Source organism: Babylonia areolata, chromosome 19, assembly GCF_041734735.1.
Source record: "Babylonia areolata isolate BAREFJ2019XMU chromosome 19, ASM4173473v1, whole genome shotgun sequence".
NCBI classification, from domain to species: domain Eukaryota; kingdom Metazoa; phylum Mollusca; class Gastropoda; order Neogastropoda; family Buccinidae; genus Babylonia; species Babylonia areolata.
The window spans coordinates 32,489,958-32,513,222 of NC_134894.1; the positions used below are offsets into that span (position 1 = coordinate 32,489,958).

General features: G+C 46.9%; 1 protein-coding gene across 3 annotated transcripts in view; it reads left to right on the plus strand.

Annotated features, from left to right (window-relative positions):
• The window catches only part of LOC143293640 (uncharacterized), a 115,871-nt gene that overhangs the window by 68,832 nt on the left and 23,774 nt on the right, over positions 1-23,265 (plus strand). For all 3 annotated transcript variants that reach the window (XM_076604747.1, XM_076604748.1, XM_076604749.1), the window contains 3 exons: positions 11,599-11,791; positions 16,143-18,237; positions 21,770-22,022. In XM_076604747.1, the coding sequence (XP_076460862.1) occupies positions 11,599-11,791; positions 16,143-18,237; positions 21,770-22,022 (2,541 nt within the window). The remainder of the gene's footprint in view (positions 1-11,598; positions 11,792-16,142; positions 18,238-21,769; positions 22,023-23,265) is intronic.

Below are 23,265 nucleotides of genomic sequence, written 5' to 3' on the forward strand. Positions count from 1 at the left end.
GCTAGCTAACTAGCTTCGCTCAGCATCGATCCATACATGTCTGTCTGCTCCAGCTCCCTTCCGCCTCCAGTTTTCTTTGTCACACACACACACACATTCTCTCTCTCTCTCCCTCTTTCTTTCCTTCCCTCTCTCTCGCACGCAGACACACACACACACACACACACTCTCTCTCTCTCTCTCTCTCTCTCTCTCTCACACACACACACACACACACACACACACACACACACACACACACGTGACTATTGAAGAACTACCCAGAATTAGAAGCAGATCAGGCCAAGGCAGATAATGCCGCGTGTCCAGTTCAGCAGACAGCCGCATGATGCTGACAGCCACCCTCCACCACCCTTCCTCCCTCCCAGGGCATTGTCCGCCCGCATATGACGTCATAATGTGAAACGGGCACTGCATTTATCATATTTATTCAAGCTCACCAAATCTGAAGCTCTGAAACTGTTGTATAAACAGGAAAAGGTGACTCCAAAAATATCACGGAAAATTTTTGGAACGTCGTCGTGATTTCAGAGCCCAACGAATGCTAGCAGCCTTTAAAAAAAAAAAAAAAAAAAAAAATATTATTATTAATTTTCGACTTGAAATTACTTCCTTATGGTCGTAGCTGGCGGTTTGTGTTGCCGGTTTCAGTGCAGCCATGTTGACTCTGTGTGTGTGTGTGTGTGTGTGAAGCATGAGTTGCCCCACTTGAGTATTTCGACATTTCGCGAGCGAACACGGGAGACGAGTTGACAGCACGGGCAGGGTTAAAGTTCCCGTGGCCTGACCGAAAGTCCACGATAAAACCGTAGATACGGTGTGGGTTGGGGGTGGCAGTGGTGGTAGATGGCCTCTTTAGTGTGAGTACGTACGTGTGTCTCTGTGTGCTTTTGTCCCCGTGTCGTTAACACACGCCAGGATGTGTGTAGCCTGACCCTGTTCTTTTCTTCCTCTTTCTTCCTTGTCCCCTATACCTCCCACAAGCACCCACACCTTCCCCCCACCCCTACCCCCTCTTCTAACCCTCCCCTCCCCCAGCTTTCAGGTCTTGCTACAGCTCTCTCTCTCTCTCTCTGGACCTACAATTGTTGAGTTAATTTACATGCCGTGAGTATCGCGGTATGGGACATGTAATGGAGCGGAAAAGCCCGACGGACGAAGAAGGCAAGACCAACCAGGAAAAAAGAAAAGAAAAAGAGGAGGCGGGTGGTGGGCGTAGTGGGCAGAAGGGGGTTGAGGTCAGGTGAGACAATAGGTGTCCTTTGTGTAGGCCGACCTTACCAGGGAACAAAAAAAAAGGGGGGAGGGGAGGGATTGGGGGGGGGGGAGGACTCCAAATGACAGGTGCAAGAAGTGGAAAGGGAGGTAGAGAGAATGAGGGTGGGAGGGTGTGGGGTGACGAGATAAGGGGGCAGGTAGACAGACACACACACGCACGCACACACACACAAGCCACCAAGCAAGCTTGCTTCAGGCACAGCAAGCGACCACCAGTCAGCTTGCTATCTTTTCTTTCCCTCCCTCCCTCCATTCTACCCCTCCTGGCCCTCCTCCTCACGTCTTTCATAGCCCCCACCACCACCACCACTCACAACCCGCTCCACAATAACAACACTACCACCCTTATTCTTTGGAGGAAAAAAAAAAAAGAAAGGGGGGGGGGGGGGAGAAAGAAAAGGAAAACACAACTGAACTCTGTCCGTCCTGGCTTCGTGTGACTAAGGCCTCAGCTATTTACATTGTCACGCAGACGTCGCTTGTGGCTCACCCGTATTTTTTTTTTTTTTCTTCCTCTTCTTCTTCTTCTTTCTTTCTTTTCTTTTCTTTCAAAACCCCTCCTCCTCTTCTTCGCATGAACGGATGTGTGTGTGTGTGTGTGTGTGTGTGTTCTCTCACTCATCTGAAAACTGTCTTGACAGCTTTCCAGGTAGTCAGTCAGACTGTCGTCGACTACCAGTAGAGAGCGGTGCTATAAATAGTTTATTGTTTTGAATTTTTCTGTTTGTTGTTATTATTTGTTGGTACTGAAGAAGCACCGTTGAGACACAGACGGACCCAGACGTAAACAGCAACCGTCTGTCATAGGCCTGGCAGGCGGACAAAAGAGAATCGAGCACAGCGGAGAATAAACGGGAAAGGAAGCCCTGGTGTAATTACTCTGTGTGTGTGTGTGTGTGTGAGATCAATAGTGAGTGAGCCACTAACAGAGATGTTGCATGCACGTACGTGCGTGCGTGCGCGGGAACACACACACACACACACACACACGCACGCACACGCACACACTACAGTGATTAGCAACGTGTTGGCCCGCGGGAGAGGGCGGGAGGGAGTGGTAGTCTATGTTGGGCACTGATCCTGTGATCGATGGTAGTGGTGGAGAGATAACGTCACCGGTATTGATTTGTCGCCTTTTTTTTTTTTTTTTTTTTTTTTTTTTTTTTTTTTGCTAGGTGGGTTTATTTGTTTTTTTGTTTTGTTTTTTTTCTCTCTCTCTTTTTAAATTTTTACTTTAATATGGCGGTCAAAACGCCGGCAGATTCGCGCCTTTCGCATCTTTATCTAGAGCTGTTGCTTTTATCTAGATGTTGCCCCGACTTTATCGCTGTGTCTGAGGTAGGCATACAACCACTTACACACACACACACAGTCCCAGCTGGGCTGTCAGACTTCTTTTCATATCAGTAACGGCAGTATGTAACGCACTCGTTACTCTGTTGGTTTCTCTGTGACATAGCTCACATCACTCATCAGCATAGAAGCAAACTAATGAGCAACAAAGGGCATAGACTTTGGACCGTACAATACAGGAGTAAATAAAACGGGTCGCAGCTGTCTGCCCTTGGGGACAAAACAGCTCGTTCTCAGGGCTTAGCTGTCCTGTATTGGTGTTAGAGAGAGAGAGAGAGAGAGGGGGGGGGGGGCGATGACTGACGCTCTTCCAGTTTAAAACGCCACAACCTAGGTCAGAGCAGGACTGCTACACCTGTGGGGGTCAAGGCCGAGCTGTTGTTCTGTCAGATTGAAGGGCCGCGCCGTGTCTGCGCGGCTGTCTGTCTGCCCGAGTTAATTGGGTTCCTCTTCTCCATAACCCCCTGCTGTGTTGGAGGTGGTATGGCCGTGACAAGGCTACTGCAAGTAATATTAGTTAGATCCAGTTGGAAAGGGTGTTCCCTCGAAGAGTCAGATCTGTCAAAAACGCCCGCAGAGCTTATGCTGAAACCAAGTGGCAAGATTGCTCAATACAAGCGTTGTGGTTATCTCTTGCCGCTGATAAGCGAAGGGAGCGACGACGTCAGTCAGGATCGGAAGATGTGATTGTGAAGTCGATCAGATCAGCCGGTAGCCGTTGTTTGTTAGGCTGACTGTGGCCTCTGGCTATATGACCTTGGTAAAATATGATTTTGTTTCCAATCTCGGCTTGTTTGTTTCCATCATGGAGTACGGTTGAGAGCAAAGGGGGTCGATACGTATTCTAGAGCACGAGCTGGGTCAGGTTATCTGACAAAAGGGATCTGTGTATCAATAGTTAGGGGATTGTTGGCGAAGGGAATAGGTTATCTTCAATCCTCCACCACCACCCCCACCTCCCCTCTCTCTCTCATTCTCTCTCCCGCTCACGAGTCCTGGCATAGCAGAGGAGGGAGTGCTGAGGAGAAAAGCAGACAGCAGGCATGAGGTGGAAAAGTCATGGAGTCGGGCGCACAGTGAACCCACATCATCCTCTCTCGGCGCCTTATCTCTGGCAGCTGCCACCACCACCACCACCACCACCCCCAACCATCAGTACAGGCGATGGAGGGCACAAGTCTTCCACCATCACCACCACCACTGACACACCATCCCGTATACCCCCGCCTCCCTCCTCTGTCTCTCTCGACCTTAACCTTCCTTCTCCCTCCTCTAACCCCCTTCCACTCGACTCCCTCGCCATGTGATCATCATCAACACCTCTTCCTGCGCGGATGTTACCGTGTACAGCAGCTGTTCAGTGTTGGTGCAGGCACAAAGTCGGCCACAGTTTGCGAGCTTTCGATGTGCATCACTGCTATGACGGTTTTGTTTACTTTTTTTTTTTTTCTGGTTCTCGGGTTCTTAACCCAGTAGGCTTCAGGTTTAGGTGTGTTGCCATGTCCGTGCCGGTGTACGAGAGAAGAACAGTATGTGTGTGTGTGTGTGTGTGTGTGCGCGCGTGCGTGCTCGGAATACCTTGAAATTAATCCGCCCACGAACATAATCTTTTGGCAGAAACCTACTTACTCCAGCAGCAGTGCAATAGAACATGATTGATATATCAGTTTTTCACTGTCGTGGATAATGTGGTTTGTTTCGTACATACGCCGGTGTTTACCGCCATGCTACCACCACCAGCAACTACTGTACCACCCGTAGTAGAAAGAACAAATACAGCTCTTTTTTTTTTTAAACAGACATGCGACAACAATGTTCTCCATTCAAAACATTCACTCAATGACTAGATGTGCCCCCTGTATTTGCACCGCACACAAGCGCGTGCTGGCGCAACACACACACACACACACACGCACGCACGCACGCACACACAATAGACAGAAAGGTGCAGGTTGCAGTTGTGCAGCAGTGTCATCAAAGGCCGTAGCAGGGTGCAGCAGTGCATTGTCACTGGATCAACAATGCTTTCGGGCTCAGCCTCAGGGGTGGAGGGAGAGGAGGGGGTGGGGGGCCGTGTGGGGAGGGTGTACGTTGGTGGGCTGAAATGCATTCCAGGGTGAGAGGGTTTGGGAAGGGAGGGATAGGAGGGGGTGAAGGTGGATTGTGGGCAGTGGCGCACATTCCCCCCCCCCCCCCCCCCCCACCCCCACCCCCCTCTCGTGCTGCCCTCCTCGGACACATTGTAGTGGCAGAGGACGTAGGAAGCTATGTCAGCGCTTTTTGTCATGTTTGAAAGGATGGGAGGGGGGCCAGGGTGTGAGGATGGGAGGTCCGGGGGGATGGGGGGGGGCGGATTTGCTGTGTGCATGTGACAACCAAGCGAGGATGACAATGTTCGTGTCGACCTGTCAGGTCCGCTCTTTCTCCTTTTTTTTTTTTTTTTTTTTTTTTTTTTTTCGTTAGGCAGACGGGAATAAAAATTTTTAAAAAAATGGTGTGTGTGTGTGGAGAGAGAGAGAGGGAATAGGGAAGGAGGAGGAGGAGGAAGGGACGGTGGTTTATAAGCGTCATATTTCTCAACATGAAAAGAGTTGCCTACCGTTGTGACCCCGACCCCGTGTACATTAAACCGTTCGTGCGTGCGCACGCATTACATTCACCTTTATCCCCAAATCTGAATCCTGTTTCTGCGTTCAGTTTGCGTTGAATTAAAAAAAAAAGTAGTCCGGCTGTTTACCCCTGTGGTGCCTTTCAAAATTATATCACTCGCGTGCAGCAGTGCTGCTCTGTTGGAAATTACAAAACTTGGCTTTATTCCCAGAGCCTGCTAATGAAGGGGATGCACAGATTACATGTAAAAAAGAAAAAAAATGATATATTTTTTAAGTATGTAAAAAAAAAAAAAAAAGATAATAGCTGGAAGTGGGCGATGAGAAATGAAGGCGTAATGGGTTGCACCAAGTGGCATGGGACCCCAAAGGGCACTACAATAATAAAGCGAGATCAGCAAGTTATGTTCTGTATCAGTCGTCATAAACTCAATCGTTGGCAAACCTAATGTGGGCCAGGAAAACGCACACACACACACACACACACACACCAAACATTACATAGCGGTTCAGGAAGGTTTCCTGTCTGTTACCAGGCGAATGAGAGAGGTTGTACATCAAGTCAGTGAACATGTAACTCTCCGTACTATAAACCTGTGTCTTCTATTGTGTGGTTGTGGGGCAGGTCAAAGGGATTGGTTTGTGGGGGACCCTGGATCAACCACTGTACAGTCTGAAAATGGGGTGGGGAGGGGGAGAGAGTGGGTGGAGGTGTCTGACGTGGCTGAAAGGAGATTAGGGGGCGAGGGTCTCAGGTGACAGTGGCAGCATTCAGGAGTCGGTGTGCTCTAACCTCCACGCCCGTTCCTACAACAAAAAGACTGATAAAAAAAAAAAATAATAATAATAAAAGGGGGGGTGGGGAGCGCTATTTTTAACGCTGGCCTCTGCTTGTTGGCTCCTGGGCGCCTTGCTGCCTACTCTCCCCGCCCCCCTCCCACTTCAGCTCCCTCCCCCTACCAGTTTTCCCTGCCTTTGCTGTAATGACATGGTTGGAGTTGAAGCCTTCACTGCCAGTTGGAGTCTCTTGTTTCTTATCAAGAACCCTGTTGTTTGTACTTCGCAAAGGTAGCCCACGCTCTAGCGGGTCGCACACACGCCGCCACACAAGGTGTGCTGTTCCCGCGCAAAAGTACTTGTGTGTGGACAACTGTTGATTGTACGCGCAATTCGAATCAGTCAAAAGAGATCAGATTAAATTGTAATATTAAAAGTGAAATAATCACAAACTGCGCGTCGTTGTGTTGCTTTGGAGGAGGAACTGGTGGTGCGTGTAACGTTTCAAATATAGCTAGCTGTTTCTCCAAGGCCCCTTAGTCATCATCTGTCGTTTTTATTTAGTTCTTACCTGGCTCACTTGTTAGCCTCAGCTCCCCCCACCCCCTTCCCAAGTCACACGTGCGCACACACCTTTTTCTGTCACTGACGTCAGCTTATCACGAAAACGGATTATACGAAAACCGGTTGCTTTTGGTAGATCATAGAAGGGATTATTAAAAGGGGTTAGCGGCGAGAGAGGAGGTGGCAGTGGTGGAAGTGAATGCAAAGTTTGCACAGACTTACTTTATTGATAAATTTTGATATAAAATTTTCCTGCAGTTTCAGGTTAATGGCGTTGTGCGTTCTGTTCATGCTCTCATGGCAGTGTTTTTAACGTCGACATTGTCCTGTCCAGAATCAGTATTCCATGAAGGTTAATATGACTTAAACCAACGAAGACAGAATGATTTGCCATTGATAAGTAATACTGGAATACAGAAAGAAAACTAACAAAAACAAAACAAAACAAACAAACAAAAAAACAACCGCGTAAGTACGATGGCAAAAGAGTGTTTTCCAGTGTGTGGTAACGCTTAAATGTTAATTCCCCTGACTGAAACAGTGAAGATAGTGATATACTAAGACGAGCTTGCAACCAATGACCCTTTACTCGAAAGGGCCGAGTGAGAGCAATGGGGAGTGTGTGCACAATACGTGTGTGTGTGGTTGCGGCAAGCTATCTCAGATGTTAGCAACGTGTGCTTGCTGGGGGGGTGGGGGGGGGGCCTTGAAACGGAAGTGGGGAAGGTGGTGTGTGTGTGTGTGTGTGCTGTACTGTTCAAACAACTGACAAGGGGCCGCTGAGTCGTGTCAGTCTGTGACGTCAGGCAGCACTTGACCTTTCAGCTCCCTGGCTGTACTGTACCGGGATCTATGCAGTTAGGTTTCCGACATATCATTTCAGCACGGTCCTCGTCATTTCAAACCTGCTGTAAACTGCACAGCGCCGGGCACACATGAAGGCGCGCGCGTTATTCGGTGGTGGACTGGTTCGTGGGGAGGGGTGGGGGGAGGGGGAGCTGCCAAGTGGGGAAAGGGGTTGTGGAATGACGCCCATCACGCACACACGTTGACACTTGAAATGCTTTGTGGTTAGGGGCTTTGGCAAGGGACCGTGCTCGGCCAGGCAGACTGCCATTTGTAACTGCGGAAAGAGACACTCGAGATCGCAGTTGCTGACAGTTCGGCTTGGTGTAGTAAGTAGTAAGTCAGCCGCTCCAGCAGACTGTGTCCTATATTGGTAACTCGACCAGCGAGTGTGTATGGACTTCGCGCGCGCGTGTGTGTGTGTGCGTATGTGTTGACTTGTTTAGAAGTTACGCGATTGTACGCTCCAGTCGATTCATTCATTTCCGGCGACGCTTGAGCAGAAAGCACACAGTGTTGAATGTGATCCCCGTTCACGGAACACAGTTGTAACACTTCGACAACGTACGAGTTAGGTGGCCGCTGATTTGTCTGACGCCAACAGACCGACAGTCGAACTGCTCGAAACTAGCAACCTGCCCACTCTGAACATCGGTAAGGGTCTCTTACTGTTGAATAATCACCTAAGGTGTGAGGTAACAGTCCATTGTTTGGAGGGAGGGGGCGTGTGGCCCACATGGTGTATCAAGGAGAAGTGAACGTGTTCCGAGATACCCCCACCGTAGCCCCCCCACCCCCCACCCCCCTCTCCCAAACCCCCTGTATTGTGTGTGTGATGGATTAGTTCTTCCAGTCGGTGAATTTTTACAGTCTGGTCACAACCATGGCGGTGTCAGTCGGTACACGGAGATTCGACCGTGTTCAACCCAGTAAACAGCAGCCACAAGGAAAACTGCCATTGTATGTGTAATGGTTGTCGTCACAAAAGGCGTTCTGTATCGTTGGCCCACCGGGATCTGGATTAGTTTCACTGTGGTGTATGGCACTTGTATTGTTCGTAAATAGCCGACGGGATCTCCATGAAAAGTTCCACAACGTGATGTTTGTAACTTTGCCCGTGACATATATATCAAAACAGATTACTGTTGGGCCTTCTGGAAGTTGGAGACGTGGGGTAACCATATTTCCGGCACGGCGATGTATAAATATAGTCAGATGAAGGCGTTCAGGATCTTGATCTGAGCAGAAGATGATGAACTCGTTCTCTTTTACACCTACATGCGAACAGTGTCCTTGGCGGTCGAGTACTTTTCACAGCAGGTGTTGAGCAGTTGTGTGGACAGAGCGGGGTGACGTAAGTGATGTGGATGACCCCTCTCACTGCCATTTCGCTTCGCACCTGTACTAGACGTCGTGCGTGGCCAGTAGTAGAGAGTCCTGACAGAGTGGTGAAAGCGGCAGGCCGGTATAAAGCCGTTTATGTAAGCCGTGTTGTTGGACCAGCCCGTAACGGGCCGGCCCGGTGAGTGATCCAGGACGCCGTGGGGGTGATTAGGTCAGGACTTAAGCGGGCAGCGACCACTCCTTGACAAGTGGAGGGAAAGAGAGACGCCGGCCTTGTTGATCCCTTGATCAGTCCACGGTCAGATTTCTCTTCCTCCCCCCCATCCCCCATCCCTCTCTCTCCCTGTAGCTACCACTCAGCCCTAGCAAACAGCACCCATTGTTATCTTGGTGGTCAGGCCCGACCTGAAAACGTTTGCTCAGGTCCGTCCTTGTGTGTTGCCTCTTGTCGGGGTCGGGCCAGAGTACACCACCAGGCTTAAGTGGTACCACTTTAGTGCGTGCTGTTTCAGTTTGGGAAACTAACGACGTTGTGAACTTTGAAAACCTGGAGCTCCTGTCTCTTCTTGGTCAGTTTAACGTTTTTGTTGCTGTTTTTAAGACGCGTTGATGGCTAATATTGAGAAGAGAAAATGCCCATGCCACTGGGTTGACCATTCATCATGTACAGTGACACGGGTGTTCAGTCATTGTCATCCCCCATCGCCCTCCACACCCCACTCCCCCCACACACGGAGCTAGTTATGCTCTAACTTTCTGTTCAGGAGCGAAGCAAAGAAGAAGGTTATTGATTGAAGTGGTGAATGGGTATGTATTATTTCAAAAATTAAACAAGACAACAACAACAAACAAACAAACAAAAAAGGAGGAGTGTTCTTTATCGTCGTTGAATTCGTGGGTCGTTTGTTGTTCCGTTTCAACGACAGTTAGGGTGTGTGTTGCGACGATTACTGTAATATGAGCGTGGCTGTTGTTTAGTGCTTCCTGTGTGAAACTATTGTGCGGGTTTCTCTAATTGATGAGCAAGTTCTGTAGTGGGACCTGTTCATTGTCATCGTTGTGCGTGCCGCGTTGTGAACAGTGCAACAGCGATCTGTGGATGAACGGGGCTTTTTTGTATGGTGTGTGTGTGTGTGTGTGTGTGTGTTTCCTGATCCATTGATAGATTGGATGCGATGGCGCCTTTTCAGCTCAGCCCATCCCTCTAAACTCCGATTCAACTTTCTGCTCCCCCACCACTCCACTCCACCACCGACATCACGTTCAACGCTGTGCTTTGTAGTGAGGTTGGGGGTAGAAGGGGTAAGGAACGAGGGGAGGGAGGTCAGGGGGGCTACTGGGTGAGGGGGATGGGGGGGGGGGGAGTGAGCAGGTGGGTGGAAATGGAGGGGAAGGTGGCGGGCTAGTCCCTGTGGTGTGTGTGGGTTGGCTTGCCGCCAGACTGGTGTATTTGTGCGTGTGTGTGTGCGATAGAGAGGGAGAGAGAGGAAAGAGTGTTAGAGCCAACTGAACTCTGGTAGTGGAGGGGTTCATTCCCCACAACATGTTGACATTCCTCCACTACCCTGCCTTCCACTCACAGTAGCCTGGGCCAGATCGCACAAGGTCACTGGCTGGAGGGGTGATGGGGAGGATGAGTTTCACTTTTTGTCATTGTATGCCTAGCTTCCCCCACCTTCCACCCCGCGCGCGCACGCACACACACACACACGCACACTCTACTGTTTTTCAACCCAGCCCTCTTCCATCACCACCACCACCACCCCCGTTGTCAGTTGAGTGTCTGTCGACTGGTTGGGTCTGTGAGAGATGAAGTAGAAGAAGGTGCGGAAGAGAGAGGGAGAGGAGAGATTGGCGCTGATCGCTTTGTCCCCTTGTGGTACTTTTCTGTGTCAGATTCAGTTTGTGTGTGTCTGCACCAACTGTTTGGGAGAGTTTTCGTTGTTGTTCGTTATTGTTTTACCCTACACACACCGTGATGTATAGAGGAAGGAAGGATATTGCTGTCGACTCATTCATTTCTCGTCTACTTCCTGCTGTACTTCCTGCTTTCGTGATACATTACAACTCATAGGGTTTGTTGCAACACACTTTTCTCCTCTTCTGTGGTTATGTGTCGGTGCTGGTCTGGTATGGTGCGCGTGCGCGCTTCTGCGTGCGTGTGAGTTTTGAGCACCTGCCGTCCCACGCTCTCACCTTTCCCGTGCTCAGTAGGGAAGGGGTGTTGTGCTCCTCGTCCGCGTGTTGTCTGTGGGCCCGTGTACTGGTAGTGCCGTGGATTCCATCCAGTGTGTGCTGTGGTAGAGGAGGCGTGAAACACGTGCCTGCCAGACGGAAGTGTTTCACTGGGCTGGGCTGTTTCCTCTGGAGGCCAGTCGTTGCCTTCACACGTTGTACGTAGTTTAGTTGGAGAACCGAAGCAGTCCTCTCGGGTGCTTTTGTGTTGTTTGAGGGGAGAAGTAAAAAAAAAAAAAAAAAAAAAAAAGAAAGAAAGAAAAAAGCCACGGCCTCGTTGCTGGAACACAAAGCAAGCTGCCAAGTGTGTTGATTGAAAAGTGAATCTGTGAGTGTGTTACTTGTAGGATGATTAAGGCACGCGTGGTGACATACACACAGTGTGTGGTGAATAGTGTCTTTGTTTGAGGAGGAAGTATATCGTTGTGCACACGAAACAGCGTAACTGTTGTTTTTAGTACCGGAGCGACAGATGACGGAACTGAGTTGTGTAAAGAAGAGGAGTGCTGACGAACTTGCTTGTTTGAACAAGAAGAGTGCTTCTTCGAGGGAGACTTGAGTACCAAATATAGATGGTGTTTTTATTTTTCAGACCGCCTTCGGACGTCGGCAAGGTCAACAGCCGCCGCCCCAGACGTGTGGTCCGGGCGGCAGCGGCAAACAGGGGACTGTGACGTCCAAAACTCGTCACGGCCACTCCCTGTCTCAAAATATCACGGAACACAACATTCTGACATGTCGCCCGCAAGTGGTTCTGACCCCAACCGTCACTACTGCTAAACAAGGTAAGGCATTCGTAATTCATTATTTCACTTTGTTCGCCCGTCTGTTTGCAGATAAATGATGGGAATAGGCAGTCTGTGGAGTTTTTTCTTTGTGTGTGTGTGAGGAATCAATGGTATTGGTTGACGAGTGAAAAACGCTGTGGGTAAAGAGCTCATTGAATAGATCTATACTAAACCACTACAAGCGTGGAAGATGAGGGTAATGGATTCAGCTTTTGTTTTGTCACCCTAAGAAATGAGAATGGCACCCTGTGAAATAAATGGGTGGCCGTAAATGGCAGGGAGGACCATAATATGGCCTGGAAAGGAAGTGTAGTGGGTGGGAGGTGTGTGCTGTGCAGTGAGCAGCTGTTTGTGGCCGTCACTCCACTTTGCTCAATCAGTGGCTGCTGTGGAAGCAGCCATGCAGACACAAATCGATCGGATCCCAGAGCCAAGTTGGCAACCACCTCCGCTCTTGTCGAGTAGGGGGGCTGGGGGGGACAGTACACAGCAAACCAAAGAAGAGGATATGTTTACTATGTGTGCCATCAAAACGTTCCCCAGCCGCAGTGTGTTGCTTGCAGTTGGTGGCTTTAAAATAAGTTCACCTGAATATCGGAGCAGATGGCTTGGCTGGAATGGATTCCTTTTCCACGGCAGCGAGAGGCCGCTATTGCAGAACATGATCCGACTGGTTATATACAAATCAATAACCTGCGCTGGCGGCAGTCATAGCGGTGACTCATGTCAGGAACTCTGGGGAAGGTTGCTGAAAGGTGCCGAGACGTTTCAGTTTATAGAAATGACTCGAAGCAACTGGAGTTGTTTTGTTGTTTGTGTTTTTGTATGTGTGTGTGTGTGTGTTGCAACATTCACACCATGACTTCACACCATGACACCAAGAGGCATTCTCTCTCTCTCCTTCTCTCACACTTTCACACACACACACACACACACACACACACACACACACTCACTGTAAACTATGAACAGTAGACCTCTCTGTAACAGTAACATGAGTGCGAAGGTAGCATTTGAGCAATGTGTGGTCAAGATCACCACACTAATAACTAGTCTGGGAGTGGGAATGACACTTTTAAGTACAGTCGGATCACAGCGAGCTTCGGATGGTTCAGTTCAGCTGAGTGAAATCTAATTGATCGTAGACTCACGAATTGAATTCACCCACGTTATTTACCAAGTGCTCTTGAAAGCCGGCAGAGCTAGCCGAGTTTGCGATCCTATCATGAATCATGAAATGAAAATATCCGGCTTGTCTTTTCAGTCTGTTGGCTGTGCTTGGCGTGGAGCCAGGTCAAGATCTAAAAGAGCACCGTGTGTGCGAGTGCGTACATGTGTGTTGATCGCACACCAACTACTTGAATGCAGTGCGCTTGGTGAAGGTCGTTGACAGGTCGGTCAATACTGCCGAAAGCTGCGTAGTGAGTGATCAATAGGCAGGGCCCGAACAGCTCTGGGGGGTTCGTGCTGACCCCACTCGCCCTGTCGCTGTCCTTCCTTACTTGATCCCAGCCCGGAGGAGGGAAGGGGAGAGAGAGAGAGAGGTGGGATTTGGAGGGGAATAGGTGGGATTTTGGAGGGGGTTGGGAGGACACACACAAAAAAAGCGAGTTGCGCCTTTCTCGCCTACACACTTCCCCACACGTATACCGCTTGCCTTACATTCGATGTTCACATGATCACACACGCGAGAGGGGGGGGGGGGGGGGGAGAGAAGGGGTTGATGAAACGTGCAGCATGTTATAATTAACGAAAACGTACAGGAGCCAAGTCAGCAAGCACATTGCAGGCGGGCAATCGCTATGCCTTCACTTGGCTGACTGCCGTTCTGAAAATAACACAGCCTGCGCTCTAACACACACCCCCCCCCCCCACCCCCTCCCCCTGCTACCATCCTTTCTCCCCTCCCCCCTCATTTCCCTCTCTCGCCCTACCACGCCATGGCTGGCTGCCACCACCACCACCACCACACCACGACTGCTATCAATCTCCTGGCTTGGCAAGCATTTTATGAGGCAGGTGGCCAAGGGTTTGAGCCATTTCACCGTGTTCCTTTCCCATCCTGTGTTGCTGCAGACAGACGAGAAACGCACAACACTAGGGCTGGAGTAGGAAAGAAAAAATTACGGGAAAAGACCCCCACCGGGTTCTTGTTTCTGCCTTTCCCATGTTATGTATACGCACGACGTGTGTGCGGCTGCCAGCGCGGCTGTTGGATACACGTTTTATTGTTATCCGGCAGTGTCAGCAGCGTGTTGCCAGTCAATATGACGACGGCAAGCTGCTGGGAGTGGAGATGATGAGTCTTACACAGCCCTTACGCTTAAAGGCGAGTGTTTTGTGTGTGTGTGTGTGTGTGCTCTGTGCTCTTTTTCCCCAGCAATGTGTTCTGTGGTCTGGCCAACATGATCACCAAGCTTTCCTCTCTATTTTTGTCCTCCAATCTCACCCTATCCATCCATGACGTGTTCTGGAAACATATGGTTTGAAGCAGCCAGCCCGCCCCCCCCCCCCCCCCCGACCCCCCTCCCTCTCTATCATGAGGAAATGGGTGATTCTGATAATGATAACCGGTGACATGTTGGAGAGTTGTAAGTGCAGAGGGAAACGGAGAGTGAGTTGTAAGTGCAGAGGGAAACAGAGAGGGCCGGGGCAGCATGATATAGAGAAGACTGGAGGGAGATGTATTTGCGACGCACGGTCGGGGTTGTCAAGTGTCGGGTTTCCCATTGTTGCAGTCAAGGAGGACATCCTATCCCTGTCCGAGTTTCGATCGGTCATGGGCGTCAGTCATGATGCCGGCGGAGGGAGGGGATGTGGCAGCCGAGCTGTATTGTGTGTGTGTGTGTGTAACAGGCAGGGCAGTGAATAATTGAAGTATAGTGACCTTGATGTTGAGAGCGGCTGAAAGTTTTTTTTGGTTTTTTCCCCAGTGCGTACTAGTATACATATGCCTAGAGAACATAGGCAACAGCTGTGTGTGAGTGGAGGGTTGGACTGGGAGGGGGACAGGGGAGGCGAGGCAGAAGAGTGCATTGATATTGGTCTAAAACAGCTGGTGGCACATGGGAATGTTTTTGTAATAATAGGTTGTCTTCTTCACAACAGTATGAGTGATCTTTCTTCCTTTTTTTTTTTTATGTGTGTGTAAACAGATTTGGTTGCCTCTGTATGAGAGAGAGAGAGAGCATGGTAAACTGGCTTAATATGCATTCATTCTCATAGCGGCTGTATTTGGTTACTTTGTTGAAACCTGGCAGAGATCATTCCAAACATTGTGTTTGAAAATGCTGCACTTCGTTGAAATTTATAATTTCCCAATTAAGTTTTTTTAGTTATGATTTGAAAATAAATGTTTTCTCAGAACCAGTGAGAGATAATACTAATTGCTTACTACTCATCGGTTGTTTTTTCTTCCCCTTGAATATAACTACAACAGATTCTATCATCATCAGATAAATTTTGTCTGTCATAATGAATATACAGTTTGTACTGGGCCCAAAACGAGACAGAATTCTAACAGGAATTAATTATAGTAAGTACAGGGCAACACTACTTTCTTTAGTTGACATTCTTTTTGCATTCGTAATGTGAATACATCATGGATTTGAAGTGGTTAACTATATTTGCTGCACTAACAGCACAAGGAACATATTCTGTTCAGGAAGCTCTTATCTTGCCTCTGCTGTTTAACCATAGTCATTTCAATTTTAGAGTGGATATTTATATTACAGATAGGAAAAAATTGTTTGTTTTTGATAGTGACTTCTTGACGGTTGAAATTTCCTGTGCTTTCATAACTTGGCTTTCCATAACCCTTTACACAAGAAGATATTTTGTCTGTGTCAGCAGACTATTACCTTGCTGTCAGTCATGCCTGGACCAGCATGCTTTATCTGAAACACTTGTGTTGGTGAACTGTCAGCCTGTATATGAGTGAGATTTATGGCACTAAGCCAAGAGATGAAATGCCAGGTAAAATTAATTAAAAGAGCTTCCACTGTTACAGTTTGGATGGTGGTGGTGCTAATAATGTTGGTAACTTGTAAGAATAGTGAATGACAGAGAAGATGGAGATCAACATAGCATTAATAATACACAAGTGTGTGTTCGTGAAAATTCTTGGACATTTGTTCCTGATTTACACATCCTCTGTTCCAGAAGGGAAGATTTTGGGATAGGCGTGTGTGTTGGAACTTGTTTATTTTGCTACTTTGACACACATACTTCATTAAAATCTTCGTTTCATTTTCCACCCATGTTTAAAATATATATGTATTTACAGTTGAATTTTTCACAGTTTATTTGAGAACTGCTTGACTGTTTTGAGCTTGTTTTGTTTTTTCAGCGTCAGGTCAAGAAAAGGTCAACAGTCGCAGTGGCAGCAGGAGCCAAGTGTCAGAAAAACGAAAGCGCAGATCAGACACTTCATCCTCACAGTCTGAAGAGGCAAGGTCAACCTCTCCAAACAAACGCCACAAGAACACTGGTACCTTCGAAACTGACAGAGAAATCCCTTCAGAATCAGTGGGCTCTTCACCAGCATGTGAGGGAGAGGAAAGTAAAGCTGAGCAGGCAAATGACCCATCTGCGTCTCCATCTCTTCCTTTAGGCCACTCTGCCACCCCCTTCTGTGTTGTATCTGGCAGCAGAGATAAGACAGACAGCAAGTCTCTGAGACACAAGAAAGGCAGCAGCAGTACCAAATTAGTGTTCCCATGTGAAGTCTCTGACAGCAGTGTTGTTGTAGATGTAGATGAGTCCAGTGGTGATTTGGGTTCAGCAGCTGTAACGTTTGAAAGGAATGCTCTTGATGGTTTGACGTCAGCTTGCCATGAAAAAAGCGAGGATAGTAAGGAAAACAGAGACAACGTCAATACTTGGAGCAATAATTTAACACAGACTGCAGCAAGCACAAGCGGTAATACAAACAGCTTGGTCAGAACATCTGTGCCCAACTCCACAACCGACTGCTCACACATTCTCTCTCCAGAGACAAAGAGCTCTGACAGAAGAGAGGACCAGACCAGACAGGTGAGCAGAAAGGTGAGACAGAAAGGAGCGGGGGAAGGTAAAGGCTGCAGAAGTGGCGTGTCAAGGAAGCATGGAACAGGTGAGTTGCAGGCCTTTGAACAGTCTGTAAGTGTGCAAGATGAAGCCTCAGGCTCACCCCAGACTTGTACAGATGGTGATGTGAGCCACGAAAGTGACAGTCGTGGCAGCAGCTCTTGTTTCCCGCAACAGCCACCTTCATTGGATTGTGGTAACAAAGAGGAAGAAGTGGATACTATGCACTACAAAAAGCAGCTGTTGTTAGCGGGTGGAAACAACAGCCCCAGTGCCAGCTCATCTCACTCTCCTGCCACCTCCATATCAGCCAGCATCGATGTTAACCGCTCCGTCACTGATCAGCTGACTAAGCTGGCCAAAGCTGAAAAACTAGCACTAGGAGGTGGTAGTGATGGCAAGACAGACTCTGAACATAATACAGATACATCAAGTGGTGAAACTTTTTCTCATTCAGTTACCCCGACATTCTTTCAGAAAAGTGAACGTGATGGTAAAGGGCATGATCTGACCTCAGATCGGATCAGAGAGTCCAGCGCCTTTACCAGTGTGAGAGGAGGAACTTTTCAGAGCAGCACCCCCGTCCCAGAAGAGCGTGCAGAATCCCGCGCAAGTGACAGTCAGGTGTCTTCAGGTTTAGGAGATGACCGACGCCCAGGATCAAGGTTAGATGACTTGCGCAGCACCAAGAGCAGCCCAACATCCAGCCCGCTGATAGATCGCAGTGAGGCTGTCACCGTTTACCGCGACCCCGAGTTGATGAGCAAAAGCAACGTGCGGACATTCCACAAAACGATGAGCGGTCAAGGGTACCCCCCAGCCCCAGGAGCAGTGCCAGCCCCACCTCCAGGACTGACCACCTCCACCACCCTGGCCTCCCACCCCAGCTCCCTGTCGCGCCCCCTCATTCCAGGTCTGCCCTACTCCCCACACCAGCTGCCCCCGTCAGCTCTTTCACATGGTCTTCCCATCAGCCATGCCTTTTCCCAGCTGGATGCCATGGCTGCCCGTGAAATCGCTGTGGCCCAGCAGCAACAGCAACAGCAGCAGCAGATAGCCGCTTTGCAGCAGCAGTATCAGAATGCTGCCCAGTTGATCCATCCCATGCCGTATGGAGGACATCGCCTTTCCCAGCTGGAGTTACTGTGGTCACAGAAGCTGCCCCCAGGACCACCACCGGGCTGGTTGCTGGCCAAACACCCGGATGGAACTTACAGCGACGGTGCTGTCATCCCTCGTGAGCACCTGGAGCGCATGGAGCAAGAAAGGCTGGAGCGTGAAAGGCTTGAGAAAAGACTGGAAATGGAGAGGCTGGAACGGGACCGAGCAGAAAGGGCAGAACGAGAAAGGAGGGAGAAAAGAGAGAAGATGGAAAGGTAAGGAAACCTGTCGAGTTGCTATAAAAAAATTAATAAATTTTAAAAAAATTTAAAAAAGAAATGCAGAGTTAGACCAGCCAATTGACTGTTCAAACTATAAACAAAACAAATCACAGACACACAACTGCTAGTACATTGATCCAGTAACATGGGCTCTTAAAATCTGATACTGATCTTAAAATTAAAATTTAAAGCCTTTGTGTAGTTTTATTGTTTATTTCTCTTTAAAAAAAAAAAATCGGTGTGTGTGTCACTGTGTGTGTATGTTTTGGTATGTGTGTGTATCTGTGTGTGATGCTTGCATCTCTGGGAGTCAACAAATATTTGTACTTGGCTTACCACTCTGTTCATTTTTAACTGCAATGTTCAGATACACCTATTTCACCTCTTGAAGAAATGACCGAATTCCAGTCAAATTAACAGTATCAGTGGGAAACATTTATTGATAAAGAGATTGGCTATTCTTAATACCAGTTATTTACTTTCCCAGAGCATATCCAACCATGAAGACAGAAACTGAAATAAACTACATCTCTGCAGTGAAGGTGAAGAGAAGTACTGCTGTCACTGTGTCAGTATTTATAACGTCTTCCCTACATACAATTGTTCACTTCCATAATTTCACATGCTGGAAAATAATGAGTAAATGTGTTACAGTTCTCAATGTAATTGTTGGTATGTCATGAGCATGTGGATATCATTATATATATATATATATATATATATATAATATTAATTTTATTATTATATATATATGTGTGTGTGTGTGTGTGTGCTGTTAACATTGCAGTGTATTGGTAAATGATTTATTGTATATCACTGTGTATAGACACAATGAGTATTATTATATGACAAGGTTAATATTGTAACATTTGTTTATGTATGCATGTATGGTTTTGTTTTCTCAGTAACAATCAAGCTGGATTGGAAAAATAAATTAATGAAATTTAAAGGTTCCATTGGCACACAGAATAAAAATTAGCACGCGCACGCACACACACACACACACACACACACACACACACACAGAGGATTGTATTTGTGACTGAGTCTTCCTTTTAACCACGATTTGGGGAAAGTGAGAGAAATTTCAGCATATAACAATCGATTTTATACAGAAAGATAAAACTGACAAACATGGTTTCATATCATTGGGAGGTTAAACGTTAACGTTATTTGGGGCAACTGATATTGACCGCGCAAGTCTAATCACATTAAGAGAGAGAGAAAAAAGAATATATACGCCATCAGCCTTTCGACTTTTCTTCTCCTGTTCTGCCAGAAATTTTGTACTCCTTTGCAAAGCGGACGCATCACGTAATGATGAGGCAACCTTATGAGTTAGCGGGCTGACCCTTTTCTCTCACGACCAGAGAGCACCACGTTTTGTGTGTACACTCATGCACGATGACGAAGATGGCCTGCGGGCCAGCATGTAATTCCTGCGGTAATTCCTTTTTTTTTTTTTTTTTTTTTTTTTTTTTTTTTAATATAACTACACGCTGGCTGACGCTCCTTGCTGTCTTGTCTGGTGTGGGAACGATATCGACGTTGAACATGGTGTTTGTTTGCAGCGAGTTAGATTTCGTCCTCGCCATCTTGGATCTGTCCACACCGAACAAAAACAATTGAGTTAGGTTTTTATTGACTTTGAGTGGATACCGGTTTGGTCTTGATGGGGTAGTGTAGTATAGTATAATAATAAATAAATGATAGTGTTGGTGTTTTTGAAAGCAGAAGGTAATGATAACATGAAGGCTGTCACCGCCTCATTGCAACACTGATAAGCGGTTGTTGAGTGATATATCTGTGTTGACGACCTTGACTTTTTCGCAGTCACTGACTAGACACCGAACACATGACATACATGTCGGTTCGCATTGTAATGGGGCACTTAAGGCTTGCAGCTCTAGGGGTGGGTGGGAACTGGTAATACTTGTGAAATGTGGCTTGGCCTGTCACCAGGCGTTAATAATTGATGTCATGGAATCGCCATCCATTGCCAACAATTGAGTGTGTGTTTTTGAAAGTTGTTGCCATTAAAAGACATACCAGTTACACATATGCGTGTCAGTGCGCGCGCGCACATACACACACACACACACACTCACAGACAAACTTTCATAAAGATTCTGGCTAGCTATTATTTCCTTGATTTAGTTTGTTCACTTGATCAAGTTTGTTGATTAAGGGGTGAAGAAAAGAATTTGAAAAGTATCCTCAGACAAATTTGATAGCTTTGCTCTTGCTTTCTTCTTTTTTTATTTTTATTTATTTTTTTTTTTTTTAATATTTTTTTTACTGTTAGCCTTTTGCCAATTTTTTTTTTCACATTGCAGAAAAAATATATTTGTTATGACTTGTAGGTCACATGTAATTAATGTATGTTATTGTGAGAGTATTTGCACTTGCTCTCTCTCTCTCTCTCTCTCTCTCTCTCTCTCTCTCTCTCTCTCCCCCCCCCCCACCCCCACCCCCCATCCCTCCCTCCCTCTTAGTCATTGCTCTGCTCAGTCCATTTCTCTCCCACTCCCTCTCAAGAGTTTATTCTCTTCCTACATTTTCACATCTCATACTGGGTTTTCCTGGCCTGTCAGATTTGTCAGTAAATCTTTCCCAGTTTATCATTTTTCTCTCAGTCTTGGTCTCCTACTTTCCACTCTGCTTTCTCTATTGTGCATGCATGCATGTATGCACGCGCACGCACACACACGCGCGCACGCACACACACACACACACACACACACACACACACACACACACACACTGCACACACAGGTACACACTCTTAGTTATATACATGCCTATGTCAATACTTGGCACTTTTGACAGCAATTTCTTCTGCCAAGTGTGGATCGGTATCAGTGTGTACCAAGTATGAAAATGTCAAACTCTGTGGAAATAATAGTGTTTTCCATAACAAAAAGTAGGGTAAACCTTGAAAAAAAAAGTTGAAAAAAATATTCTGTCATTCTATGTCGTTATGAAATTGGACAAATTGGTGCAACAAAGTAAGTTTCTGAAATCAGATTACTATGTGAGTGACCTTCACGGAAGGTCATGTTCAGAGAAGTATTAAAACTAACCCCCACTTCCCATTCCCCCCCCCCCCCCCCTGTTCAGTGTCGCACCTTAGTATACCAGTGTTGTCTATGTTGGAAGAGCATACAGAATGAGGAGAAATAATCTAACCGCATGAGACCACCACACATAAAAACTAAAAATAAGACATTGTAGATTCATTGTGATAAATGCTGGAACATTCAAAATATATTGACCTCCCTTTTTTTCTTTTTTTCCCCTGAAAATAAGATAACTCTTCCTGCTACCTTTTCCCCTCCCCCACCATCCGTATCCCTTTATTTATTTATTTTTTTAATTAATCTCTTCTTCTTTTTTTAAGATACATGTAACATTTTTGGACATTCCATCATTTTGACCTGGAGTCACATTAGGCAGTACCTGAAAATGTGTACACATATTCCTTTTCCACCACTCACTCACCTTGATGCATGTCATGTGTGTGCAGAGAGAGGCTGGAGAGGGAGAAGGCTGAGAAAGAGAAAGCAGAGAGAGAGAGGGCAGAGCGTGAACGCCTGGACAGGGAGAGGCTGGAGAAGGAACGCAAGGAGCGAGAGAGGCTGATGGAGCAGAGGGAGCAGTGGGAGCATCAGCGGCACCAAGAGAGGGAGAGGATTCTCCGCGAGTCAGCTGAGACCAGCGCCCAGGCGGCAGTGGATGAGCACTTTGTGGAGTCCTTCAACAGAGTAGCCAAACTGAGGGTCAGTGTAGTGTGTCATGTCTTTTTGTCTGTTAGTTTTGGGAGACCTCCACAGACATGCCTAGTTGTTGACATACCGAATCAACACTCATCTGTATACATGTCTGGATTCTTCTAGTTGGGTCTGTCTGATGATCTAGACCCTTGTTGCTTGGTTCTTTTTTTGCCTGTCACATGAGTGAGACACTTGCCTCTCTCTCTCTTTCTCTTGTCCCACCAATGTCCTCCAAAAAGGGTAAAAATTCTATACTGGTGAAAAGACTATCCTTTACTTAGTCTGTCATAGAAAGGGAAATGAAAATGATTTGGGAACAGAACTGTTCAGTATATTGAAACCAGGATTTCGGATTAGTAGAAATAGGCCCAGGAACAGAATTAATGAAAATAAAGCAGGTCAAGGTTGGTACAGAGTGAAAAGAAAATAGTTCTAAAAAATAATTGAAGGTCAAGGCTGGCATAGAAATCAAACAAAATAATTGAGATGGTAATGATGAGAGGTCTTTCAGAACAGAGAATGAAGCAGATCTCAACACAGCACACTTTCACAGCATGTATACATATGGTGTTCTATAAAACTGTAGACACCCGACCCCACCCTGTAATTTTGTAGAATGTCATGGTTTCCCTTTTTAGTTGGGGAAAAGGGGCAGGCATTGCTTGGCGGGTGAAATGACATGGGTAATCAGTGGTGGGTTCTGGCCATCCTCCAAGCTATCCCTTTTTGTCTTCTTTGCTTCCAATCCATTGGAACTGAATGATGAAGGTCGCATGTCCCCTCAGTTTATACTTACTTTAGGTATTATAATATATATATAGTGTAATAGGGGTTTTAATTAGATTGAACTGGCTGTTCGGGTTGTTTTTTTTGTTTTTTTGTTTTTGTTGTTGTTTTTTTTTTTTTGCTTTGTTTTTTATAAATATAGTTTACTGTTACCTACCGCATGGCTGGTTGCAATCATTTTCAGTTATCCACAAAAAAGGCATTTTTCCTCTCTCGGTCTGTGTTAGATTTTCTTTGTGGTATTGATTATTATCAATAGATGTGCGGAAGACTGTTTATTAGAAGGTGTGGGATAGTCATTTTTGTGACTTATTGCTAAATTATTTGGATTGGGGAAGTGTGTATGTGTGTGTGCATCGTAATCAAGTTATTGTATATATGTGGTTATTCTCTCGCTCCCCCCCCCTCCTCTTGCATACACACACAGTCTCACACACACACATAATCTGCTTCTGCACCCACT